This window comes from Alosa sapidissima, chromosome 10 (genome assembly GCF_018492685.1).
Source record: "Alosa sapidissima isolate fAloSap1 chromosome 10, fAloSap1.pri, whole genome shotgun sequence".
NCBI lineage: Eukaryota > Metazoa > Chordata > Actinopteri > Clupeiformes > Clupeidae > Alosa > Alosa sapidissima.
The window spans coordinates 15,815,910-15,839,160 of record NC_055966.1 but is presented as its reverse complement, the minus strand read 5'-3'; the positions used below and the strand labels follow the sequence as shown (position 1 = coordinate 15,839,160).

The window sequence follows — 23,251 nt, the reverse complement described above, 5'->3', positions numbered from 1 at the left end:
TAAACACAAGTTTATGAAGGGGGTACATTTACCCATCTAATTTGCCACTGGATGGCAAGTACCTCAAATGATGCACCTTTCAGTAAATACTGGATGAACATATTTGAGCAGGTTTACTTTCTATTTTGTCATATTACCCACATAACAAATTAACAGGAAAACACCTAAGATGTACCAACAATAGTAAACTATTACTAGCCTATAACCACAAGGCCTACAATAAAGTATCCTGGTCAAATCAGTTCCTATCGCGGGTGACTTTGTAGTTCTTCAGAGCCCTATTTCTACTACCCCTGCTGTCTGTACCACGTCCATTACGGACACTATCATTACTATTACCACTGCAACCTGCAAGCTATGTTGGGCAGAGGATCGAAATAAGCACGGTATGCTAGTGGACACTGTCGTATAGGCTACACGCAACGCACCTCCATTCACAGACGCACCGTGACTATCACTGTCAATAGACGATAATCTCCAAAAGGATATTCTCCTTCAGAATCAGAATAGGTGAATACCCAAGCCTACCCAAGACTTCATCACACGTGAACGTTTTGTGTAGGCCTATTTCTGCTTCAATTTGTGCAAAACTATGGCCTGCATCGCTTCCGCGTCATTAAAATGCACGTATTCGTGTTTATCGCGTGTAATAGCCTACAAGTATTTCCTGAACACTTTGTGCAGCGATTTTGGGTTTGAATCAAGCTCTGGATGTCTAGCAAATAGTGGAGGAGAGTACAAATGAGATTTGTCACCGTACTTGGATCTATTGTCTATTTTAATCAGTATCGTGGTTTGTCGAAATTAAAAATACCCTCAAGGGCCGGATTACATTATTATTTTAACATACCGGTAGGTCGCGGGCCGGGAGTTTGAGACACCTGATCTAGGCTCTCTTGTGGCTTTAGGGAGGAGCCCAGCGCTGTGTGGTGGAAAACCACTGTCGGGGCCATTATGGAACAAGACGTCAGAGGCCAGCATGCATCTGCGAGCACTGCAGAGATGTGCTTTAAATACTGCACCTGTGTCTCAAACCTGGATGTGTGAAGAGCATACCACGGAAAATGTGTGTGCTTTGATTGCACCTTTCAAAGAACAAAACAGACAGATCAATCCACTGTGTGCATCCTGAAAAGGCTTGGTTTGTCGGCATCCAACTTCAAAATCTGATCAGACAGCACTAAAATCTTAAATATCTTAAAGGTACAACATGTCTTAAAGATACAAAATGGAGATTCAAATCCATGCACTTTTTGTCAAACTCATTTAATTTCTCCTCACAGTTCTCTAGATATCTATACAATGTGTGATCTTCAGGACAAGCCATTTACTATTTTCATCCTGTCTGTTGCCTCAGGAGTACAAAGGATAGGTTAAATTTGACCTCAAATGGCTTAAATGTCAACAACCTTCAGCCAGAATCGTGGACTGTACTTTTAAAAAAAGATGTAGCATGAATCAGGTCCTTCTGCAGTAAATGGCTTTTCAGAAGTTGCCTGCAGTAAGGGGCCACACTCTGTAGAAATCCATGCTCTCTAGAAATCCCCTCTCTAATCATCGGTGAGGCATAAACCAGATGCACTTTATTGATCCGACAGACGTCTTTGACCCTCTCCTCATATAATGTGTGATATCTGTGAATAATGTATAACGTGTGATAATCTGGCAGCTGGAAAGCACTCTAGCTTTCAGGGTTAAGTAAAGCAGCAATGCCAGAGATATACAATCAAGGAATCCTGGGTAAACCCTAAAAAAAAACCCTAGGTGCTGCATTTTGTATCACCTGAAGCTGTTTGATAGTCTTTTTAGGAAGGCCTGTGAAAAAAGCCCATTGCGATAATAAACCCTGCTGGAGATAAATGCATGAATGAGTTTTTCTAAATCATGTTTTGACATCAGCCCTCTAAGTTTGGCAATATTTTTGAGGTGGTAAAAAGCTGATTTAGTTATCGCTTTCATCTGGCTGTTGAAATTTAGATTGCTGTAAATTAATACACCAACATTTTTAACAGTATCCTTTGCTTTCAACCCTCTTGTGTCAAGGAGAGTGGCAACCCTAGGTCTTTCTTCCTTAGGTGTCCCTCTTGCCTTATCCCAACAAGCTGGACAATACATGGTGGATAACAAGTATGTTGCTCATACTTAAAATGACTAAAGGCTTTGTGAGAAGCATTTACAGTAATTTGCTCAGTCAAAAATTACACATATCAAAAAAGAATCAATACCACCATCTACTGGTTGAAAGATGTATTTAAAACCACTTATGGAAGTACTTAAGCACTTAAGGAGGTTCGCAGCTTCATTCCTATCAGGTCATTTATTCCCAGCCTACCAGTTCATGCTGCAGCAACTGGTTTGCTCTCTGACTTTTAAGCAGAGCTCTGACTGTATCTTGTGTCTGTCTATTCTGTTGCACACAACCTGCTGCAATAAGTGAAGGCCCAAAGGTTAGCCCCGAAAGTCTTGATAACTTATAATGACTAGACCAAATACAACTTAGAACTACTTATCTATTGAGTGGTCCCACCAAAGAGTTTGTTTATTTGTTTCTCCAACTAGTGTGGTAAAGTGCAGACACACCAGCACAAGAAGCAATTCACACTAAGTAGGCTGAGCTTAGGTTAAACGAAGGATCATTCACAAGAGGATTTTGGGTTGCACAGATTCAACGTAGATCTATATCTTGTTTGAATGATGAAATACATCCACACCGCTGACATTATGTTGAGGACGAAGTAACCAACCAAGCTCAAGTACCTCATACACAGTTAATTACTTTCACTAATTGACTGACAATAGGTTACCATCGAAAACATAGCCTGGAAAAAGCAACACATACCCCAAGAATGTTTGAATGACATTTATCCTGCAGAGGAGTTGCTTACATCTCGTTAGTGCATCTTCAGCTGTGCTTCATATTTGCCTCTCCATCATTACCAATTTGCAAATGATGGGGAATAACTACTCATTGTGAGATGTATTTCGTAATATCTTTATTCAAATAAATGTAATAATAATGAAATTTGTCATGTTTTGCATGGATGTGCGCTGGTGTGCGTTCATGGATGAAAGAAGCATGGTGTGTTGTGCACCTGCCCATGTCACTGTTGATAATGTGCCTTTACAATAACATAAAAACAACTCGCCATGGACTTCTGACCAGGTTTCTCTTGGTCAGTAGCATAATGCGTTTTAGTGTATGATAGCGATTTTTAGACAACGCCAGACCCCTCCTTAGGTTGTTAATTGCCACACCCCTTGGCGCATTGTTCAAAAAAAGAGACGTGCAAGATAATAAATAAACGTTGTGTGCCAGGTCGGAAAATGGGCCCTTAATCTCCTTGTCCGTCCACAGACTGTTGTTTTCTTCCACTATTTTCTTCCACTTCGACCAAAGCTTCGACCACTTGTTTGTTTAACGCTCCTTGACTTAACTTCCATCTCTCCGGGTCTATGTCGTCATTGTTGTTCATGTCACGTTGTGAGTGACAGAAATAATCTTTATGATGTGTGTGTGTGTGTGTACATGAACATGAACTTCATAGTGTTTTAAAATGAATGTTCTGTTTATTAGAAATAGGAGGAAATAGCTGCTACATATATTTTTAACCCATTTCTAAAGACATGTTCTGCATTGTAATTTCTTAATACAGAGAGAAATACACACAAATTGTTATGAGCACATTGAAATTATCTGATTCCAAGAACATGGAACAAGTCACTGTAGGTAGGATCATTTTCATTTTGATCTGGCCTATATACAAATGGTTACAGTGGTTGGTTCATTGGTTGTCAACCCAGTTTATTCCAAAAAGCATTCTGTTCTGCTGCAAGCCTTCCTGCTTGTCTAATCCTCATCAGTCTTGTTCATCTTTAAGCACTAGGTAAAGCTGCCAGTGAGTTTGCATGTACTAGTCTATGTGCACCTGAAGAATATGTCCCCTAAATACCTTATAAATCAATACCAATGGTAATGTGCACCGGTTCTTAACCAAAAATGAGTATGAAATTAAGTCATATAAAATCTAATTGTACAGTCAGATGAAAACTGTCAACACATGTTAAAATGGTGTACAAACGTGTTGTTAGGACCAATGTCTATAGAATGCCGCTACATCTACTCCATGGGGTAAAATGGTTTGTCTGAGTAGACATTGCTTTTCTCTCTTTCCTGCCTGCACCCACAGATACTGATCACCATCCCACAGCCTTCACCCAAGAGGAGACTACATTCTGGTTACCATAATGACTAGTTCACTGCAATTGGCTCTAAAATATTAGGGTGATCTGTTTGTTTTTGTGGTACTTTTTGTGTAGCTCAGCTGATGGTACAAGACAACAGCACAAAGATGTGGATTTTATATTTTGTCTCCTCTACCCTTCTGTGTGTGTGTGTGTGTGTGGGGGGGGGGGGGGGGGGGGGCATGAAATTAATGGTGTGTTACAAATGATATGGCATTAAGATAAATGGGATCAGTTACTATGGTAACCAGAATCTGTTTTTCCTCTATGGGTGGGTATATTTTTAAACTGTAAGGTATCTAATTGATTCTGTTTCATGCAGTAGTTAAAGTATAGGCCACTGGCCTTCACTTAAACTGATCACAATTTCCCCAATATTTAACTCTTATTTATCCTCTTGACATTGAAAAATACACTTAAAATCAACCCAACTTCATGAAAGATAAATTATCAAATCAAGCAATTTAGAAAGTTACACAACTTCCCCTGAATGTAAAAATGTGATCATCACCATTAAAACGATATGTAATAAATGAAGAATCTCAAAATGTCATGTAGCCTACAAATATCAAGCATACAGTAGGTGATATGGCAAAAGACTTTTTAACTGATGCAGGTCCTCTCTTCTTTAAGAAGGGGCTCTTCACTGGGCTCTTGGGAGCTGTCCAATCCGCAATCAATCAGCAAAACTGAAATGTTTCAAATCAAATATTTCAACATGAGACAATGAGCAGCTACAAATGTGATAATATCTCTAGTCTATGAATGTCAAAACTTCATATTTTGCAGCATTTTTGTTGTTGTAAGAGACTACAGTAGAGGGAGGCCTATCTGGAAAGACCTTTTTTGATCGACTTTATATTTTTTGTGTTAATATGAACTGTGTCGTGCGCATCAGCTAAATTGTGCATCAGCGCATCAGCTTTGGATAAAAGTGTCAGCCAAACAAATAAACAAACAAACAAACAAACAAACAAATAAATAAATAATCTAAACACACAAAAGTCTGTCTACCCAGAGCCCCTGGAACCTTTCTGACTGTTGTGGATGTTGACTGCATGTCTTGTCTACGTTACCTTCCAGCGGTTTCCGCACTCGTTGCACAGCACAAAGGTGGTCATGGGCTCATCAGCACTGCGTGTCTGGACCTGCAGAGAGCATGTTTTATCATCAGGCCTTCCACAGGAAAAACAAATGACCAAAAACGAGACTGTATAGGAGAGCAATGAAACAGCGTTTCTAATACTGTATTTTCAAAAAGTTAAGAACGCTCTACAAAGACCAAGCAAGTTGTACAGTACCATGTGTGTTGTACCAGTTACTGGGCTTCAGTGCCTAACTGCTGTTAAACTGCACAAGACAACCAGGATAGGGCATAGTGGACAGGTGTTGTACATAGTTGTAGATGCAGTTTCATGTGGAATACCTGGTTGTAGGTGCAGTTCTTCTTTTTGCACTTGCCACACTGGAGCAGGTCAGTGGTGGTGCCGCTGGTCTTGGCCATCTGGTGTTCACGGATGGCCTCCTGGGTCAGGGTGTTCCTCAGCTCCTTCAGCTCATCGCTGGCCATCTCCTGAAAGACAGAAATAAGGACATACTGTGTCAATAAAAAAGGAGAGGGCTGGACATACTGTGTCAATAAAAAAGGAGAGGGTTGGCTTTTCCAAGCTGGCCCGGCGTGAGATTGACAAAGACTGACCAAAACAGTATTGTTTTTGGTCGTGAGATGTATTGGTCATAGGAGTTTGCAACCCTGGGGTTGTAGCACAAACTGGTCATTCTCTAAGCCGCTAGCCTAGTCCCACTAGAGGGGGCTCAAGAGTCTGTTCCATGACCAGTCAGAGACTGCAGCAAGGCATCTGTGCAAGTATTGTACTGTACATTTGAGGGCTCAAAGCAATTGTTCAAATCATATTATGAGGTACTTTACATAATTTCATCTCGGAATTACACACATCTGATGGCATGCTGCCCTGTCCTGTTGTTGTTTGCGTGTTGGTTAGGTGTTATTTTGTGTCTTTTGTCTGTCTGTCTTTTATATGACCTCAGCTGCAAACTAATTTCCCTTTGGGGGCAATAAAGGAACTTTGACTTTGACTTTTATTACTTGCAGAAGTGTCATCTGCTTCCCACTCGAGTAACGTCTCATACCCATCTGCATACTTTAATGAACTTATCTACATGAGCTGATTTGAATTGTCAGTTACCTCAGCAGTCATGGTGGCAAATCGAATCAGCTCGATGGAACCTGCCAGAACATTCTTGCGCAGGTTGGGGTTCTTCGGATCCTTCAGGTTACTGATGCGGCTACGCACCCTGTTCTTATATTTCATATCCGTGGCCCTAAACTCCTTATAGACATGTATGACTGGGGTCAAGGTTCTCTAATGCATCAACATTGTAATGTTAACATTATCACAGAAAAGTTCAATGTTTGTAATATCCTAGTTCACATTGCTGATCCAAAGGATGTTTGTAAAATTAAAGTTACAAGTTATACAGAGGAAAACTCGAAAGTTAATGTTCATGCGTGTGATCTTGACTTTAGACTTCAGCAGAAGGATATGGTCTTCGATTTCTGCAGCCACGGAATCACAGTTAGTTCCATAGTCTTTATAGTCATCTGATTGGATAAGAGAGAAGCACAGCCATCAGTGACAGATCAGCGGCAAAGTGCAGCATTTGGTACATGTATTCGTTTACAGACACTTTTATCCAAAGCGACTTACATGACAATTATATTACAAGTGCCCTTGTCCCCTGAGCAACTCGGGGTTAAGAACCTTCACAAGGGCACAATTGCCCATTAGATTTTACATGTACAGAATCTTGCCTTCCAATTAACTTGTTAGTCACTTGGACAAAAGAATTCTGTCCGAAATTACAAAGCTTTGCCCTACCATCCGTGCGTAAGGCAGCTGCCAGCATCTCGATGCACTTGTCCCGGACGGAGTCCCCTGTGAGCAGCCGTGGGGACAGCGGGCCTCCTGGGGAGTTGAAGGATGGTGACATGGGGCTCGTGGGTGTAGTGGGACTTTTAGGGGTGTCCGGTTTCCCTTTTCTATTCATCAGAAAGAACAAGTACAAAATCAATGATTCATGGACTCCTGTCCTGGGTTTGTTGTGTGACTGTGAATCTGGGGCTCCATTAATAAAGGCTGCTATGTACAAAGCTTACGCAACATTTTTTAGACACGTAAATCAACAACATCTGATGAGGAGATCACAAAATTAAGTGCAATACTTAACAGATTAAATAAAAAATATCATATTTCATACCTCTGTGGAAAGTTATCATTCATTCACATATCGTAGCCTATACGGTATGTATAATAGGCTATAGCTAATATGCCTACACTAAACTGCATCCAATGTTTTCACTAAACCACCTGACCCTTTTGTATTGTCAATCACGCTGATTGAGAAGCCTCCCGCAACCTCCCTTGCACTGATTGCTATTAAGGAAAGCCTATATATAACGCTGATCAGCTACTGTTCACTATAACTGTAAGATTTTTTTCTCTCGAGGCAATCAGAAAATCCAACGAATGTCAAATAATATGCCCATCGCTATATCAATATTTGTTGAAGTTTAGAAAGTTTGATACTTTGCACCTTATTTTGCCAAACTTATGGCAAAACCATACTTTTTATTAAGTGCATTTAATACATTTCAACTATTTCATTCAGTACTTTTTCACGTAGGTGCACTTGTCATGTTTTAGACTTTCTCCCTCTCTGCAAACTTTGACTTCCTTCTCCAAACTGACATGATGTCTCCATCTCCATCTTTCCTGTCAACAATTATCCAATAGAATACTTGTTATAAATGTTAGCCTATTCGTGAACCATTTAGCACTGACCATTTATGGAATATTGTGGGACTACAATGGGAGGATTATGGTGCTCGTGCATGCTCGCACAATTCAACTTGAGTTGGTATCTATAACCAGCCAGTTATAACCAGTTTTACAAATTAGGGGCCCTAAACTGTGGGATGTTTATTTATAGAAATAGTTTACACTGTGCTATAATCAATAAGGTAAAATAAAATATAATTAAATATATAATATAATAAAAATGTTTTCTCATGGGATAGACAAATATAGAGAGAGTGTGTAAACGTAAATTGGAATGTTTTTCCTCACCGTCCATCCAAGCTATCAGTGGAAGCTTTCCTCTGTAATGTTCCGAGATGACCCAACTTGGAGCCATGTGACTCCCTCCTGTTAAAAGAGACGAGTTCTGGTTCACATGTGCACAACTAGGATTCACATTACAGCTACAATGAACTAGCTCAGAAATATTTAACTTCTACACAGTTTATTTCCCAATGCTAAAAGACAGAACAAAAGCTTGAAATGAGAATAAATTAAGAAACTGTATTGTTGTGTGCCAAAACAACTACAAAACCTTTCAGACAAGAAAATGAATAGCTTTTCTTAACACTAGTTTTACTTGCCTCTCTCCTGTGTGTTTCTTAGCCGATGGTGAACCTCCAGATTTTGTGCTGGTAGAGTCTCTCCTGAAGAGAAAGAAATATCCATGGATTAATTTCTCATGACAAAGCACCAACTGGATATATATACATATAACTGTACCCAGGGATGCAGTGTTTACCTTTCAGGTTTGGAGTCGCTCAGCTGTCGTTTCACATGATGACCTGATTTAGCTTCAGAGGACTCCCTCCTGCAAATAAAGATAAAATAATATCTAAACTCAGCTGGTGTGAAGACCATGTATCAGTAAATAGTATGAACAGGTTACATCAGTGACAATAAGGAAGTTAGGTAGGTAGTTAGGTGGGTAGGTAGATAGATACTTTATCTATCCCAAGTGGAAGTAAAGTGTAATGAGACATGTTTTGTGTTTTTTCCTCCAGATAATACTAGCCACTAAGCACAGACTCTCCACAAGATGGCTGTTTCCATGCCAACCTTTCTTTTTTTCCATCCAGGCTCGGCCTTTTAGAGGACTGGTGTTTGGAATCTGTTGAGTCTTTCCTGGAAAAATTCAGAAGAACTTTTGCGGGAAAACCATTTTGCTGAAAGACCATGTGGTTTCCATGCATTATTAAAAATAGTTTGCATATTTCTATTTGTATATGCAAGTAAAAGCAAAATACAGCTAACCCTCCACATTTCAAGGGCAAAAATGTAATAGTTAATTGGCTGCATCAGCAAATAAGCACAACGCTGTCATTTGTATTCTGTGAACTAGGCTACAGCCACACTGTTAGTGGTCACACCAGAGAAACACCCAACCTGTCTTTTTTGATTTCCACAGTGGGCTTTTTGTGAGGTTTATTGTCCCCCGAGTCTTTTCTATGAAGGGAACATAAACTCATCAATTCTGAAGCCTGCTCTCAAGCAAACTACAACAGATGGACACAGCTCCATTCATGTGCAAAGTCAGCGTGCAGTGCTGTTCTACAGGGTTAACAATGTTAACATGCTAACCATGCTAACCATGCTACTTAGCTAACTTGGCTAATGTTTTCTAGCAGTTTTGCAAAAAATGCTAACTATGCTAGCAATGCTAACATACTAACAATGTTACCTAGCTAACTTAGCTAATGTTTTCTAGCAGTTTCGCTAAAAATGCTAACAATGCTAACTCATCAATTCTGAAGCCTGCTCTCAAGCAAACTCCAACAGATGGACACAGCTCCATTCATGTGCAAAGTCAGCGTGCAGTGCTGTTCTACAGGGCCGTGCAGAGACTTTTTGAGGGGCAGGGGCTAAAATTCAAAAAAGGGCACATGGAACAAGATGAGTTAACAATATGTGTCATCTTTATTTTAATTACTGAATTACAAACTAAATGTTTTTTTCGCCTTCTTAACTTCATTCTAGGATGTCAGGAATGACACTAACATGTGTATGAGAACTTCTAGTTTATTTTCATACCCTGGTCACCATCCAATCCTTAGAATGTATCTCAATACAGAGGATACAGCAGATTAATCTCAATAGCGGAGTAACCACAACAATTGTGTTAACTACAAATGCAATTCCGAGGAATTACCAGTGCATGAAAATGCAAAAGTTGTGATGTAAAATATCATGTATAGTTAAAATAGATAATACAGAGATGGTTACTATGGTGATGCTAGGATAGACATGGTGGTTGCATAGCTTAATAAAAGTTGATAGTTTAAAAGTAGACCGTTTAAAAGTTGAATGTAAATAGTTTAAAAGTTGTTGATAGACAGCTAGTTTAATAGATAGATGTTTAGTCGTAGTTTAAAAGTAGACCGTTTAAAAGTTGAATGTATAGTTTAAAAGTTGTTGATAGACAGCTAGTTTAATAGATAGATAGTCTAATGACAGTTTAAGAGTAGACTGTTTAAAAGTTGAATGTAAATAGTTTAAAAGTTGTTGACAGACTGAAAGTTTAATGAATGTTAATATTCAAATAGTTTAATGGCTGTGTATAGGTAGATATTTGACGATAACTAAAAAGTTGGAATGGCTCTAATGTTTGCTAACAGTTATGCTAAATATAAACTAATGTTTTCTAACAGTTTCGCTAAAAATGTTAACTATGCTAAGAATGCTAACCATGCTACTTAGCTAATGTTTTCTAGCAGTTTTGCTAAAAATGCTAACTATGCTAGCAATGCTAACATGCTAACTATGCTAACCATGCTACTTAGCTACCTTGGCTAATGTTTTCTAGCAGTTTTGCAAAAAATGTTAACTATGCTAGCAATGCTAACATGCTAACCATGCTACTTAGCTAACTTGGCTAATGTTTTCTAGTAGTTTTGCTAAAAATGCTAACATGCTAACTATGCTAACAATGCTAACTAGCTACAGTGGGTAGGAGTCATAGTTGATGACAAGTGACAATTACAATGGCTGAACAGTTAAAAAGTTCAGTAGTTTAAAGGGTTAAATTGTTTAACAGTGAATTATTGTAGTGGGGACTTTTATTTTGAAACAGTTTTGGGCAGAGGAAACAGTTGGATAGGATGTGTAGTCTTAATTTACCCAGATTGTATGCTTAAAGCCTGAGTCTGCAGGTGGCCTGAACACCTGGCATAGGATTCTAATTGCTTAATGGCCGTATTATGATGTCACAATCGGCAATGTTAAGTCTATGGGGATTTTTAAAAAGTTTTTCTTTAATAGTTTAAAAAGTATAAAAGTTTTAAAGTTGAAAAGTCATAGCAACCTGGTCTGTTTAAAGACCTACGTTACAAAGTTTGAACGAAGTTTCTAAGTTAAACTGTTCAAGAGAAAAATAAGTTGTTGCCTAGGAAGAACAGTGCATGAAAATGCACTGTACTGTTCTTCCAACTTTTCTTCTTCTTATTATTTTTCTTCTAACGCATTTAATGCAGCTTCAACCATTTAACATAGAAACTTAATTCAAACTTTGTTACGTAGGTCTTACTTAGGACATGGGTGCTTTGTACTTTTCAACTTTGTAACTTTTATACTTTTTAAACTATTAATTAAAAACTACTCAAAATTTCCCCATAGACTTAACATTGGCTGATTTTATCACAATCGGGCTAGAATCCTAGGCCAGGTGTTCCGGCCACCTGCATCAACTGTCAGTTTCTCAGGCTTTAAGCATACAGTGTCATTCTCACATCTTGTTCAACTGTTTCCTCTGTCCACAACATAATTTAACCATTTAACTATCCACCTATTTAACTGTTCAGTCATTCCAACTATATTAAACCTCATTTACCTAGCAAATCATTTAACCATTTAAACTATCCACCTATTTAACTGTTCAGTCATTCCAACTATATTAAACCTCATCTAGGCCTACCTCGCAAATAATTAAACCTTTTAAACTATCCACCTATTTAACTGTTCAGTCATTCCAACTATATTAAACCTCATCTACCTAGTTCAGTCATTCCAACTATATTATACCTCATCTACCTAGCAAATAATTTAACCTTTTAAACTATCCACCTATTTAACTGTTCAGTCATTCCAACTATATTAAACCTCATCTAGGCCTACCTCGCAAATAATTAAACCTTTTAAACTATCCACCTATTTAACTGTTCAGTCATTCCAACTATATTAAACCTCATCTACCTAGTTCAGTCATTCCAACTATATTATACCTCATCTACCTAGCAAATAATTTAACCTTTTAAACTATCCACCTATTTAACTGTTCAGTCATTCCAACTATATTAAACCTCATCTACCTAGTTCAGTCATTCCAACTATATTAAACCTCATCTACCTAGCAAATAATTTAACCATTTAAACTATCCATCTATTTAACTGTTCAGTCATTCCAACAATATTAAACCTCATCTACCAAGCAAATAAGTTAACCATTTAAACTATCCACCTATTTAACTGTTCAATCATTCCAACTATATTAAACCTCATCTACCTCGCAAATAATTTAACCATTTAAACTATCCACCTAGCCTATTTAACTGTTCAGTCATTCCAACTATATTAAACCTCATCTACCTAGCAAATAATTTAACCATTTAAACTATCCACTAATTTAACTGTTCAGGCATTCCAACTATATTAAACCTCATCTACCTCGCAAATAATTTAACCATTTAAACCAGTGTTTTTCAACCTTTTTTGTGCCACGGCACACTTTTGACACTTAAAATGTCCCACGGCACACTAACATCCTGTGTGAAGAAAAAATAAACATACCATAAAATTTGCCTAAAATTTCAAATAATACACAGACATGGCCTTATTATGGCTTCTATGCAAGACCTGCTCAATAAAACAAGCGCCCTCATGTTTCACTTGTAGGTGACTATATCTATAATTGAATTGCTGTTATGAACTGGATATGTGATGATTCTGTGAATACTGGATATGTAGCCCCGTTGTACAATGCCTGCATACCACAAATAGTGCAATCATACAATCAATGAGAGCATGTGGTTATAAATTCTTTGATGCAACAGTTGCTTTTCTGGACCAGTAAGTGACATTTGGGTAATGTTCTGCAGCACACCTGATGATCTCTTACAGCACACTAATGTGCCCAGGCACAGTGGTTGAAAAACACTGATTTAAACTATCCACCTATTTAACTGTTCAGTCATTCCAACTATTAAACCTCATCTACCTAGCAACCAATATAACAACCACGTCAAATACCCTAGCAACAGCCTAGCAACCACTTACACAGTTACAACCTAGCAACCAATGAGTTTAACCTAGCAACCAGCATAGCAACCACCACAACTAATCTAGCAACAGCCTAGCAACCACCTCAAGTACCCTAGCAACAGCATAGCAACCATGTCAAATATCCTAGCAACAGCCTAGCAACCATCTCAAATACCCAGGCAACAGCGTAGCAACCACTTCCACAGTTACAACCTAGCAACCAATATAGCAACCAATGACTTTAACCTAGCAACCAGCATAGCAACCACCACAACTAACCTAGCAACAGCCTAGCAACCACCTCAAGTACCATAGCAACGGCCTAGTAACCATGTCAAATACCCTAGCAACCACTTCCACAGTTACAACCTAGCAACCAATATAGCAACCAATGAGTTTAACCTAGCAACCAGCATAGCAACCACCAGAAGTACCCTAGCAACAGCATAACAACCACCATAACTACCCTAGCAACAGCCTAGCAACCATGTCAAATACCCTAGCAACAGCCTAGCAACCACTTCCACTGTAACAACCTAGCAGTGGCGTGCACAGACATTTTGGGGGGCAGGTGCTCAGGAGGGGGGGGGCACTTTTTAGCGCACGTGGAACACTTATAAAAAAAAATTACACGCACATGTTGAATGAAATTTGACTTGTGCTGCAATTAGTAAATCAATATACAATTAAGATAATAAAGAGACCAAAATGTGTTAATTTATGTTGCCTAACAAAACCTATACAACAGAAAACGTTCGTCTTAACACATAGATTTGCAATTGCAAACTACCGAAATTATTTGTAGCCTATGTAGTCGTCCTCACGTTATCTGTCATTGACTTGGGCTACAGCGTAAATGATTACACGTTGGGCTTAGCGGGCAAACTGTACGATTTTACTTGATCTGTAAGACAATAAAGAGACCAAACAGTACGAGAAGGAGTTATAGTGGGCTACTGACTGTTGTCATTACATGAATGCAGATGGGCATTTTTCACAGGTAATGGGGAACTTCCCGTTTCTTCTGTCACAAATTAATGTGTTAATACATGTTGCCTAACAAAACATATACAACAGAAAACGTTCTTATTAACACATAAATTTGCAAAATCTACCGAAATTATTTGTATGTGGTCGTCATGTTATCTGTCATTGATTTGGGCTACAGCGTAAAACTTTATCTAGCTTCATCTAACTAGTTTATCAGGTGACCAGTCGGCAAAAATGCTTGTTTGGTGCTGAATGAGACATTTTACTGCACAACAAAATTATTACATGTGGGCTTAGAGGGCAAACTGTAAGATTTTGCTTGATCTGTATGTTACCTGGCTGATGGGGCATGGGAGAAGCAGCCTGTCCGCGACCATGCCCGCTATCTGAAGACGCTTACTGAACTGCTATGGTGCTGCGCATCTGGCGTGCCCTGCACGCGACCGCGCGAGTTCACGTGACAAAGGAAGAGAGCTAGGCTGGTCGGGTGTGCGCAAGGAGGTGGCTCATTTCGGGGCATTGTTTCAGTCGTTTTTAATGGCTCAGGTTTTCAAAAGATCATTTCAAAACCGACCTCAGTAAAATCTTAATAATATTAATAATTTAAAAAAAAAAAAAACAAGTTTCAAAAAGGGCATTTTCGTTGATAAAGGGCAAACTTCCTAGTGCTTTAGCACCACCTAGTGTCTATGTATGCACGCCTATGCAACCTAGCAACCAACATAGCAACCAATGAGTCTAACCTAGCAACCAGCATAGCAACCACCACAAGTAACCTAGCAACAGCCTATCAACCATGTCAGATACCCTAGCAACAGCCTAGCAACCATGTCAAATACAAATACAAAGCGACCACCACAATGTCAACCTAGCAACCACCATAGCAACCAACAGGATTACCCAAGTAACCAGCATAGCAACCACTTAATTTGGCATAACAACCAACATATGTACCCTAGCAACACTATTGAAACTATATATGCATTATTTGTTTTTACTCTGTATGATATTCTACATCATATTTTTTGCATTTTCATGCACTGGTAATTCCTTGGGAATTGCATTTCTAGTTTTATTTGTAATTGCTAACACCTTTTTTGACAGCCCTAAAACGACAACAAAAACAACTATTTTTTCATCACATTTGCTCGCGGACCACTAGGGTTATCTAGCGGAGTTGGACCACAATTTAACACTGGTCTACGGGAAGATGAAGTGGGGAGCCCCCATGTTCATGCCCCCAGAGGGTAGCTCTGTAGATGCCTGGCTACTTTAGCTGTTGGCTGAAGCAACGTGCACTAGGTAAAACCGTTGTTTGTTTTTTTCTCGTACCGACAGTAGGCTACTCGGTGACCTCGAGAAACAGAGATCTATGTTTCTCCTTTAAGATTTAGTGTGCACCTCAATTGCAAATCTCAATTGCACTCTCTCTACTGTAGTAATGTATAAAAGCAGTTTGAGTTTTTTTGTAGAAAAACAACAACAAAGGGACAGAGATGTGAAAAGTGATGAGCAATATTTCTGTGCATGCTACAGTACAGTGCAGTCCCTAATCTGCACACTTTTGCATGTGGTTACATTTGCCCCGATAAAGGGGGAAAATGCAGTAAGTGCCCTTAACCACTAAAAGAAACACAAGACCAAATCAGCTGGAACATGTGCATGACTGGTCATCAAACAACAAACAAAGTCATGTTGTGGAATAATAGCTGTGTGCTGACTGTTGAGGTATAAACAATGTCCATCAAATCTGTCTATGAAGTTCCCTGTCATCCTGTACATATAAACACATGTACATGTATATAAGGATTTACATCGATCAGCCATAACATTATAACCACCTGCCTAATATTGTGTAGGTCACCCTTTTGCCACCAAAACAGCCCATGACCAGTCGAGGCATGGACTCCACTAGACCTCTGAAGGTGTGCTGTGGTATCTGGCACCAAGACGTTAGCAGTAGATCCTTTAAACCCTGTAAGTTGCAAGGTGGGGCCTCCATGAATCAGACCTGTTTGTCCAGTACATCCAACAGATGCTCGATTGGATGGATTGAGATCTGGAGAAGTTGGAGGCCAAGTCATCACCTTGAACTTGTTGTGTTCCTAAAACCATTCCTGAACCATTTTTGCTTTGAGGCAGGGTGCATTATCCTGCAGAAAGAGGCCACTGCCATCAGGGAATACTGTTTCCATGAAAGGGTGTTCATGATCTGCAACAATGCTTAGGTAGGTGGTACGTGCCAAAGTAACATCCATATGAATGGCAGGACCCAAGTTTTCCCAGCAGAACATTGCCCAAAGCATCACAGTGCCTTGTTGGCTTGCCGTCTACCCATAGTGCATCCTGGTGTCATGTTTTTCCCATGTAAGCGACGCACACCTATACCGGCCCTCCACGTGATGATCATGAGACCGTCATATCAGTGGTCATAATGTTATGGCTGATCGGTGTATGCAGACATAACAGAACAACTTCACTTCCTCTACACATGGCTCGGCTACTGAGGCAGACCTAGGACGGGATCTGAAACTACTGGTGCACATTATTTTGCAGTTAAAATCACTAAATCAGGTTATGCTACTCAGCAAAACCACATACAGTAATGGAAGGAACACATGCACACATACACACACACACACACACACACACACACACATCCTGTGTCAACTGCCATGTTAAATGAGGTTCATGCAAGAGCAACCTGCAAATACATTCACACCCCCACCTGTCTTTCTTTGAGTGACCAGATGACTGTTTCTGAGCATGGTGCTTGGAGTCTGTCGAGTCTTTTCTGGAATAATCAGTTAGGAAGAGAAGCAGCCATTGAAAATATGATGCTGGAAAGGCTGAAGAGTGGGAAGTGTAAGGCTGGTGTAAGTGAAGTCTTTGCTATGAAAAGCCATGCAATGTAGGCACTACAAGTAAGACTCTTAAGTATGAACATGGTCTATGCAGTGGTATAGAGCTCCAGTTCAGACCAATATTGATAACACAACAATATAGTATAGTATATATACTCTTTTGATCCCGTGTGGGAAATTTGATCTCTGCATTTATCCCAATCCGTGAATTAGTGACACACACAGCACACAGTGTAAATACAGTGAGATGAAGCACACACTAATCCCGGCGCAGTGAGCTGCCTGCATCAACAGTGGCGCTCGGGGAGCAGTGAGGGGTTAGGTGCCTTGCTCAAGGGCACTTCAGCCGTGCCTACTGGTCGGGGTTCGAACCGGCAACCCTCCGGATACAGGTCCGAAGTGCTAACCAGTAGGACACGGCTGCCCCTAAGATACCTCCTGAAAGCCTAGCCATGCAATGCTAGGTATTGTTAATACTTTTAATAGGTGTGGAGAGCAAGCAAGAGAGCTTCTGTCCAGACCAATCCCTGACCTGTCTTTCTTAACGTCCTCCACCTGGTGCTTTGTAGGATGGAGGGGAAGAGGAAGGGGAGGAAGAGGAACGTCCAGGTCGGGTTCTTTTCTGAACACAAAAGCGATAAGGAAAGATGCAAACTTTTGCCACTCATGCAGTAATGCCACACAAAAAAAGGAAGTAAGGAATCACTCTGTTTTAAAGCTGAAAGTCAAGAAGATGTAGAAAATCTTTCCACGTGAGGTACAACAAAACCCGAAATGACTTAACTTGCAAACAGTACAATACCCCAAATCAAGTAACGTTACACTATAGCATGCCTCTAGCTCTACAGTGGACACATGTGTGGTCAGACAGACAGTCCATAAGTGGCCTAACCTCACTTTCTTCATTGGAGGAGGGTGCAGGTGGAGGGGCAGAGGGGCCAGGGGTGCGTTGGGGTCTGGTGGTTCTTTTCTGAACAAACAATAAAGACAGTTCCATGGACCAAATAAAACAATTAGGCATGTAGAGCATGTTTACTTGCCAACCAACTAATCTACCAAGAGTGCGGTGATGCGCTGAGATTGAACCCTGAATCTGTGCATCCTCCAATGAACCGACTCTGCTGTATAAGATGAGCCACACACACACACACACACACACACTCACACTCTGGAGTCCTGACCTGTCTTTTTTCACCGCTGGAGGGTGCAGGTGGAAAGGAAGAGGGGCCAAAGGAGCATTGGGGTCCGGCGGTTCTTTTCTAAACAAATCACAATCGGGGACACAAACAGACACACTCTACACCTCAGGCAAAAGAGCATAAGGTATGCACAATGCAGGAAAGAGACCAGACAAAGTGAAATAACTTAATCAGATTAATCAGATAAATTAATCAGATTTATCAGAAATTGCTAAAAATCAGGAAGGCAAAACTGTAACTGTATCAGCGGTCAGCAATAATAATATGGGGAAAAAAACTAGAGCAATGTTGTTACCTATGGTAAGCAGATAATGATATGTCCTTATCCTTATCTATTTACCTTTCTGACAGCATGCCTTTTACTTAACGATAGACCAAGACATGAGAAAGTCAAGTATCTTTATTGTGAATGTTTGTGCATGCCACCGACAAATAAAAAAAAGGCTAGCAGTTCATACCAAAAAGCATAATTTAGGATGTGACTGCTTTCACTCTTCAATATCTACACACACACACACACACACACACACACACACACACACACACGCACACGAGCATGCAATGGCCTAACCTGTCCTTCTTCATCTCTGTTGTAGGGCGCTTGAAAGGAGGGGGAGAGTGCTGACGAAGAGAGGATGGATTGTGCTCTTTTTTCCTACGTAAACATAACAAACACTTAAAGGGACACCACCACTGTCTCTGAAGCAAATTACACAGATGTATGACCGAGCGAAGCGATAATCCTTGTTTTAGGCCCAGCGAAGCTAAGGAAAGTCAATCAAGCAAACACCCTGCGTTTCCATCAGATATAACGGTGGTGTTACACTTTCAGCTCAAATCACCAGAATGAGAGATTTTTCAGGGATAGCAAGCAACCGATCTCACACAATCTCATCACAATCTCCACTACAGTAAGTGCAGAAGATGAATCAGTAAATAATTCCTGAAGAGGACCTCTACACAAGCAACTCAGTATGGCCTATGGTGTTACATGGCCCAAGCAAGCATACAGTCTGGCTGTCTGACCTCTCCTTCTTAACCTCCACAGAAGGTCGTCGGGCTGGAGTGGGGTGGAGTGAGTTTCCATTGTCACGCCTAACCATCGATACATAAATGAAAGAATGAATGAAAGTAGTCATAAGAAGGATGAATGATTGATTGAATGAATGAATGAATGAATGAATGAAACAAGATATAGGCCTACACATCTATAGCATATCCAACAATTCTGGTTATCAAACATGCATACAGAAACACGCTTGTCGGGTCTGACTCTGACCTGTCCTTCTTCATATCTACAGACGGTCTTCTGAGAGGCTGGAGATGATTTGGTGTAGATGATGATGTGGTCTCATTCAGAGTTTTCCTGAGCAGGAAAAATGTTAAGTGCACAACTTCAAAATCAAATTCAAGTGCTAGATCTGGTCCCCTGCTTAGGGAGCCAAGGTTACAGTCGTAACCCAGAAGTTCTCAATCATCCAACGTTCCTCATCACCCCATGCAGCCACACCAAACCATGCCTTCACCCCTGACCTCTCTCTCCTTGACTCAGCTGACGGCCGTCTGGGAATATGGATCGGAGGCGGTGGTGGAAACAGTTCATCCATGAGTGTTTTGCTGAACGGAAGAGAATACAGTTGATTAATTCCCATTCAGGATTGTGCTGCAGCAGGAAAATGACTCCATGCCATTACACTCAGCAGTCTGCAGGTCTATCAGGGTGAAAGGCTTTTCACTTCATCCAACTGCATGCTGAGCAAAAGCCATTACACACCACCAGCCAATCCAAGCAGTACAAAAAGATGTTACTTTCATCACATAGCCTGTTTTTCAGACACGTAACCGCGGTTGATGTTAGCCACACACCACTGTCAAATTGACTGATGTCATCTTCAACAAGGCATCATAGTAATCTACACACTGAGTGACATGCGTGACACACACACACACACACACAGTATTGCCACTGACAACCATCCTGACCTCTCTCTCATCATCTCTAGACGTCTGTTTTGGGGTGGAGGAGGCGGAGTGGACAGAGGAGGACGCACCGAGGCGTTGGCCGGAGTAGGAGTGGGCAGAAGAGGACGCACGGCGTGAAGAACGCCATTTTTCAAGACGTCCTTTCTGCACAGAGGAGAGAGTGAGTCCCTGAGCGCTCGACTTAGTAGCCACTACACCAGAGCTCTCGGCCCATTGGCGTCTCTCACCTTTCTGCTTCCTTCTTGGGCGCCTCTGGAGGTCGCGCTTTGCCGTCATCGACTGACAGTCGTTTGGGTTTCTGCTGCTCGTCCTCATGTTTGTCCTTCTTATTCCTGTCAATGTGCTTCTTCAGCAAGTCTGAATCTGGCTTCAGGTCTGCGTTAGGCCTCCTATGGCTACCCATGAGACACAGAGGTTTGTGTGTGTGTGTGTGTGTGTGTGTGTGTGTGTATCTTCACATGTCTGAATGAACTGCCTTCCCAAAGGGTGTGTTGACTTTTATTTTGTCTCTGTCACATGACATAGCTTCCCACTAAATAGCTTTCAGTTTCACTTCAGTTATCAGTTGCCCTGACTCACCTTGGCTATCAAGGCGAGAGGTTAGCTTTGGGGCAGAGTATGTATGTACTGTATGTATACAGTATGTTGGGGAACTTACCCGGGCTCTTCCTCGGATGAGCTCCTGATAGGGCTTCCTGGTGGTTTGCTGGCCTCTGTTCCATTTTTTATTGACTCTGACTTTTCAGCCTTTTCATTCTGGGCAGATTCTAAAATGGTTAGAGGCAGGTATTAAATTGGGGGGGACAATGCTGTGACCAGGAAATATTCTTCAGTGTGTTACTCTCTAATTACTTTGCAAAACTTTACCTAGAAGCCTCTTCCAGTTCTTGATGAGGATTTTTGCAAGTGCAATGACTTCCTCATCAGTACAATGCTTCCTGATTCCATTCACAGACATGCCAATTCGTGTTTCCTTGACAGAGAAACATACACGAATGCTTAATGTGGTTGAACTGAGTAAAGTACCTGTAGGAATAGGCTAGGCCTACCCTGTTCTCTAAAAAAGTAGCCTATATGACGGCTGTACCTGCAACAGTTTCAGGGTCATGTTGAAGTTTTGTAGCTCTTTAAGCAGGTCCAAGGCTCCATCCTGTAGAGAGAAGTAGCCTACGTTTCAGTATCCCTTCCCGTCGAGACAGTTTATTCAGTCAGAAAATAAATTTTAGCCTAACTTTAAATAATGGACACCAAGGTCGAACAATAACAAAATAACGTGTTTGGCAGCGCGATTCACTTAGTTCCCGCCATACTGTAGCTTGACTATCACATGAAAGTAATTTAACTTGGTCTATTTATTATCAAGTAGTAGGTAATAGTAGGTTAATGGCAATCGGCGTATCCTTATACACGAACTGTAGTAGGCCTAAGTCGTACAATGTGTGTTGTGGACTTTCACTGCGTCAAATCTGCTTGAAAATATTAATGGCTTCGTTTGACAGCTGGCATGTTGACAGTAGTATTCTAAGCGCCGCCCACACGACCTTGTGCCGCTTAAATGTTTCAGAAGTAGGTCTCATCAAAATGAATCTTCATATAACAAGCTTCAAACATATGAAGATTATAGTCGGATTTCGCATTGGCTTTCTCAACAGAAGCACAATCAAGCTCTAAGCCAAATCTGAACAATCCCCTGCCTTCCGAACACCTGTTGAGTATTTGAGCCTCGTAGCCTTCTACTGCGCACAGCAACAACAGCCTGGTTTACCTCACTAATGTATTTGACAGATTCACGAGCTTGTCAGAGTTGCATTTCTGAACACCACCAATTTGCGAGAGTTTTGCAGAAGAATATTAGCTATCATTAAAGGTCACGGAATCCCTAAACACTTCTACACAGAAGACAACACAGCGTGCGCTACAACATGCGCTCCCAAATAAACTTCTCACCGTGTTATTTCTAGACACCATCTTGTCCAGTTTTTTGGCAATCCGAACTAAGTCCTCCTCTCGAGCCATAATTGGTGGCATGTATGAGGCGTTGGATATAATGGAAAATGTGTATATAAGTTAATTTTACTTGAAGTTATCGACATTAAAACAAGGAAAAACACGAAATGTACGAAGTATTGATCCCACGCTGTTTGTGCCTGCACCGTGCTTCGAGCCAGGGGGCGGACCCTCGGCAGCGACACGCAAAGAGGACAGTCGGATCTTTTCAACCATCTGGTCAAAGTAGGCTACCCATGGCAAAGTACCCGCCATATGACTGTACTTAAATATAAACTATAGATTTTATCGATTGCCTATCCAGGCTTTAATACGATATATTATTTCAACATTTCTGTGATAGCCTACTTATATCCTGTGTATGAAATTGGATCTAGAGTACATTGCTCTTACTGCGGTCTGGTATGTAGCCTAGGCTATTCTATGTACGAAATACTTGTGTTATTGCGTCTTGTCCTTAAATTATTAAATAATGTAATAATACAAATATTTTTTATATATATATATTAGAGGCAGGTTATGCAGATCAGAAATTATAATGAGATTGTGAAATGCTTTATATTAGTGTATCAAGGTCAAAAGTTAATGTTTCATCAGGACAGGGACATCGAATAAACCAATAGAGGGGCTTACAGGCTGCTTAAAAAAACGTAGGGTATAGCCTAGGCCTACATCACACAGAGAAACAGCATTATTTTCGCTTGACTAAAATCTGATCTCTGTAGGCTATAGTATGATTAGTCTGTAGCTGTGGTGCTTTTTTGTTGTCATTCTGAGGTCAAAATGAATGCAATGAGTTTACTAGTATTCACATGTGTACATCTGTCACAGTTGG

General features: G+C 40.5%; 1 protein-coding gene across 20 annotated transcripts; it reads right to left on the bottom strand.

Moving 5' to 3' along the window:
• Positions 1 to 3,547: 3,547 nt before the first annotated feature.
• tcea3 (transcription elongation factor A (SII), 3) lies at positions 3,548 to 22,606 on the bottom strand. 20 transcript variants are annotated; one of them, XM_042106981.1, is made up of 25 exons: positions 22,357 to 22,606; positions 21,497 to 21,559; positions 21,277 to 21,382; positions 21,068 to 21,176; positions 20,637 to 20,804; positions 20,410 to 20,553; positions 19,960 to 20,043; positions 19,706 to 19,792; positions 19,453 to 19,521; positions 18,998 to 19,081; positions 18,409 to 18,486; positions 18,120 to 18,197; positions 17,760 to 17,849; positions 17,092 to 17,157; positions 9,507 to 9,566; positions 9,180 to 9,245; positions 8,863 to 8,931; positions 8,705 to 8,767; positions 8,391 to 8,468; positions 7,143 to 7,303; positions 6,809 to 6,865; positions 6,450 to 6,604; positions 5,669 to 5,815; positions 5,319 to 5,390; positions 3,548 to 4,931 (listed from the first exon to the last, which is right to left on the bottom strand). In XM_042106981.1, the coding sequence occupies exons 1-25, from the start codon at positions 22,435 to 22,437 to the stop codon at positions 4,923 to 4,925; spliced, it is 2,244 nt and encodes a 747-aa protein (XP_041962915.1). In that variant the 5' UTR covers positions 22,438 to 22,606; the 3' UTR covers positions 3,548 to 4,922. The 20 variants fall into 20 exon arrangements, with proteins under 20 accessions (XP_041962915.1, XP_041962916.1, XP_041962917.1 ...); XM_042106982.1 differs by lacking the exon at positions 9,507 to 9,566 and having other exon boundaries at positions 22,357 to 22,605; XM_042106983.1 differs by lacking the exon at positions 17,092 to 17,157 and having other exon boundaries at positions 22,357 to 22,605.
• Positions 22,607 to 23,251: the final 645 nt, after the last annotated feature.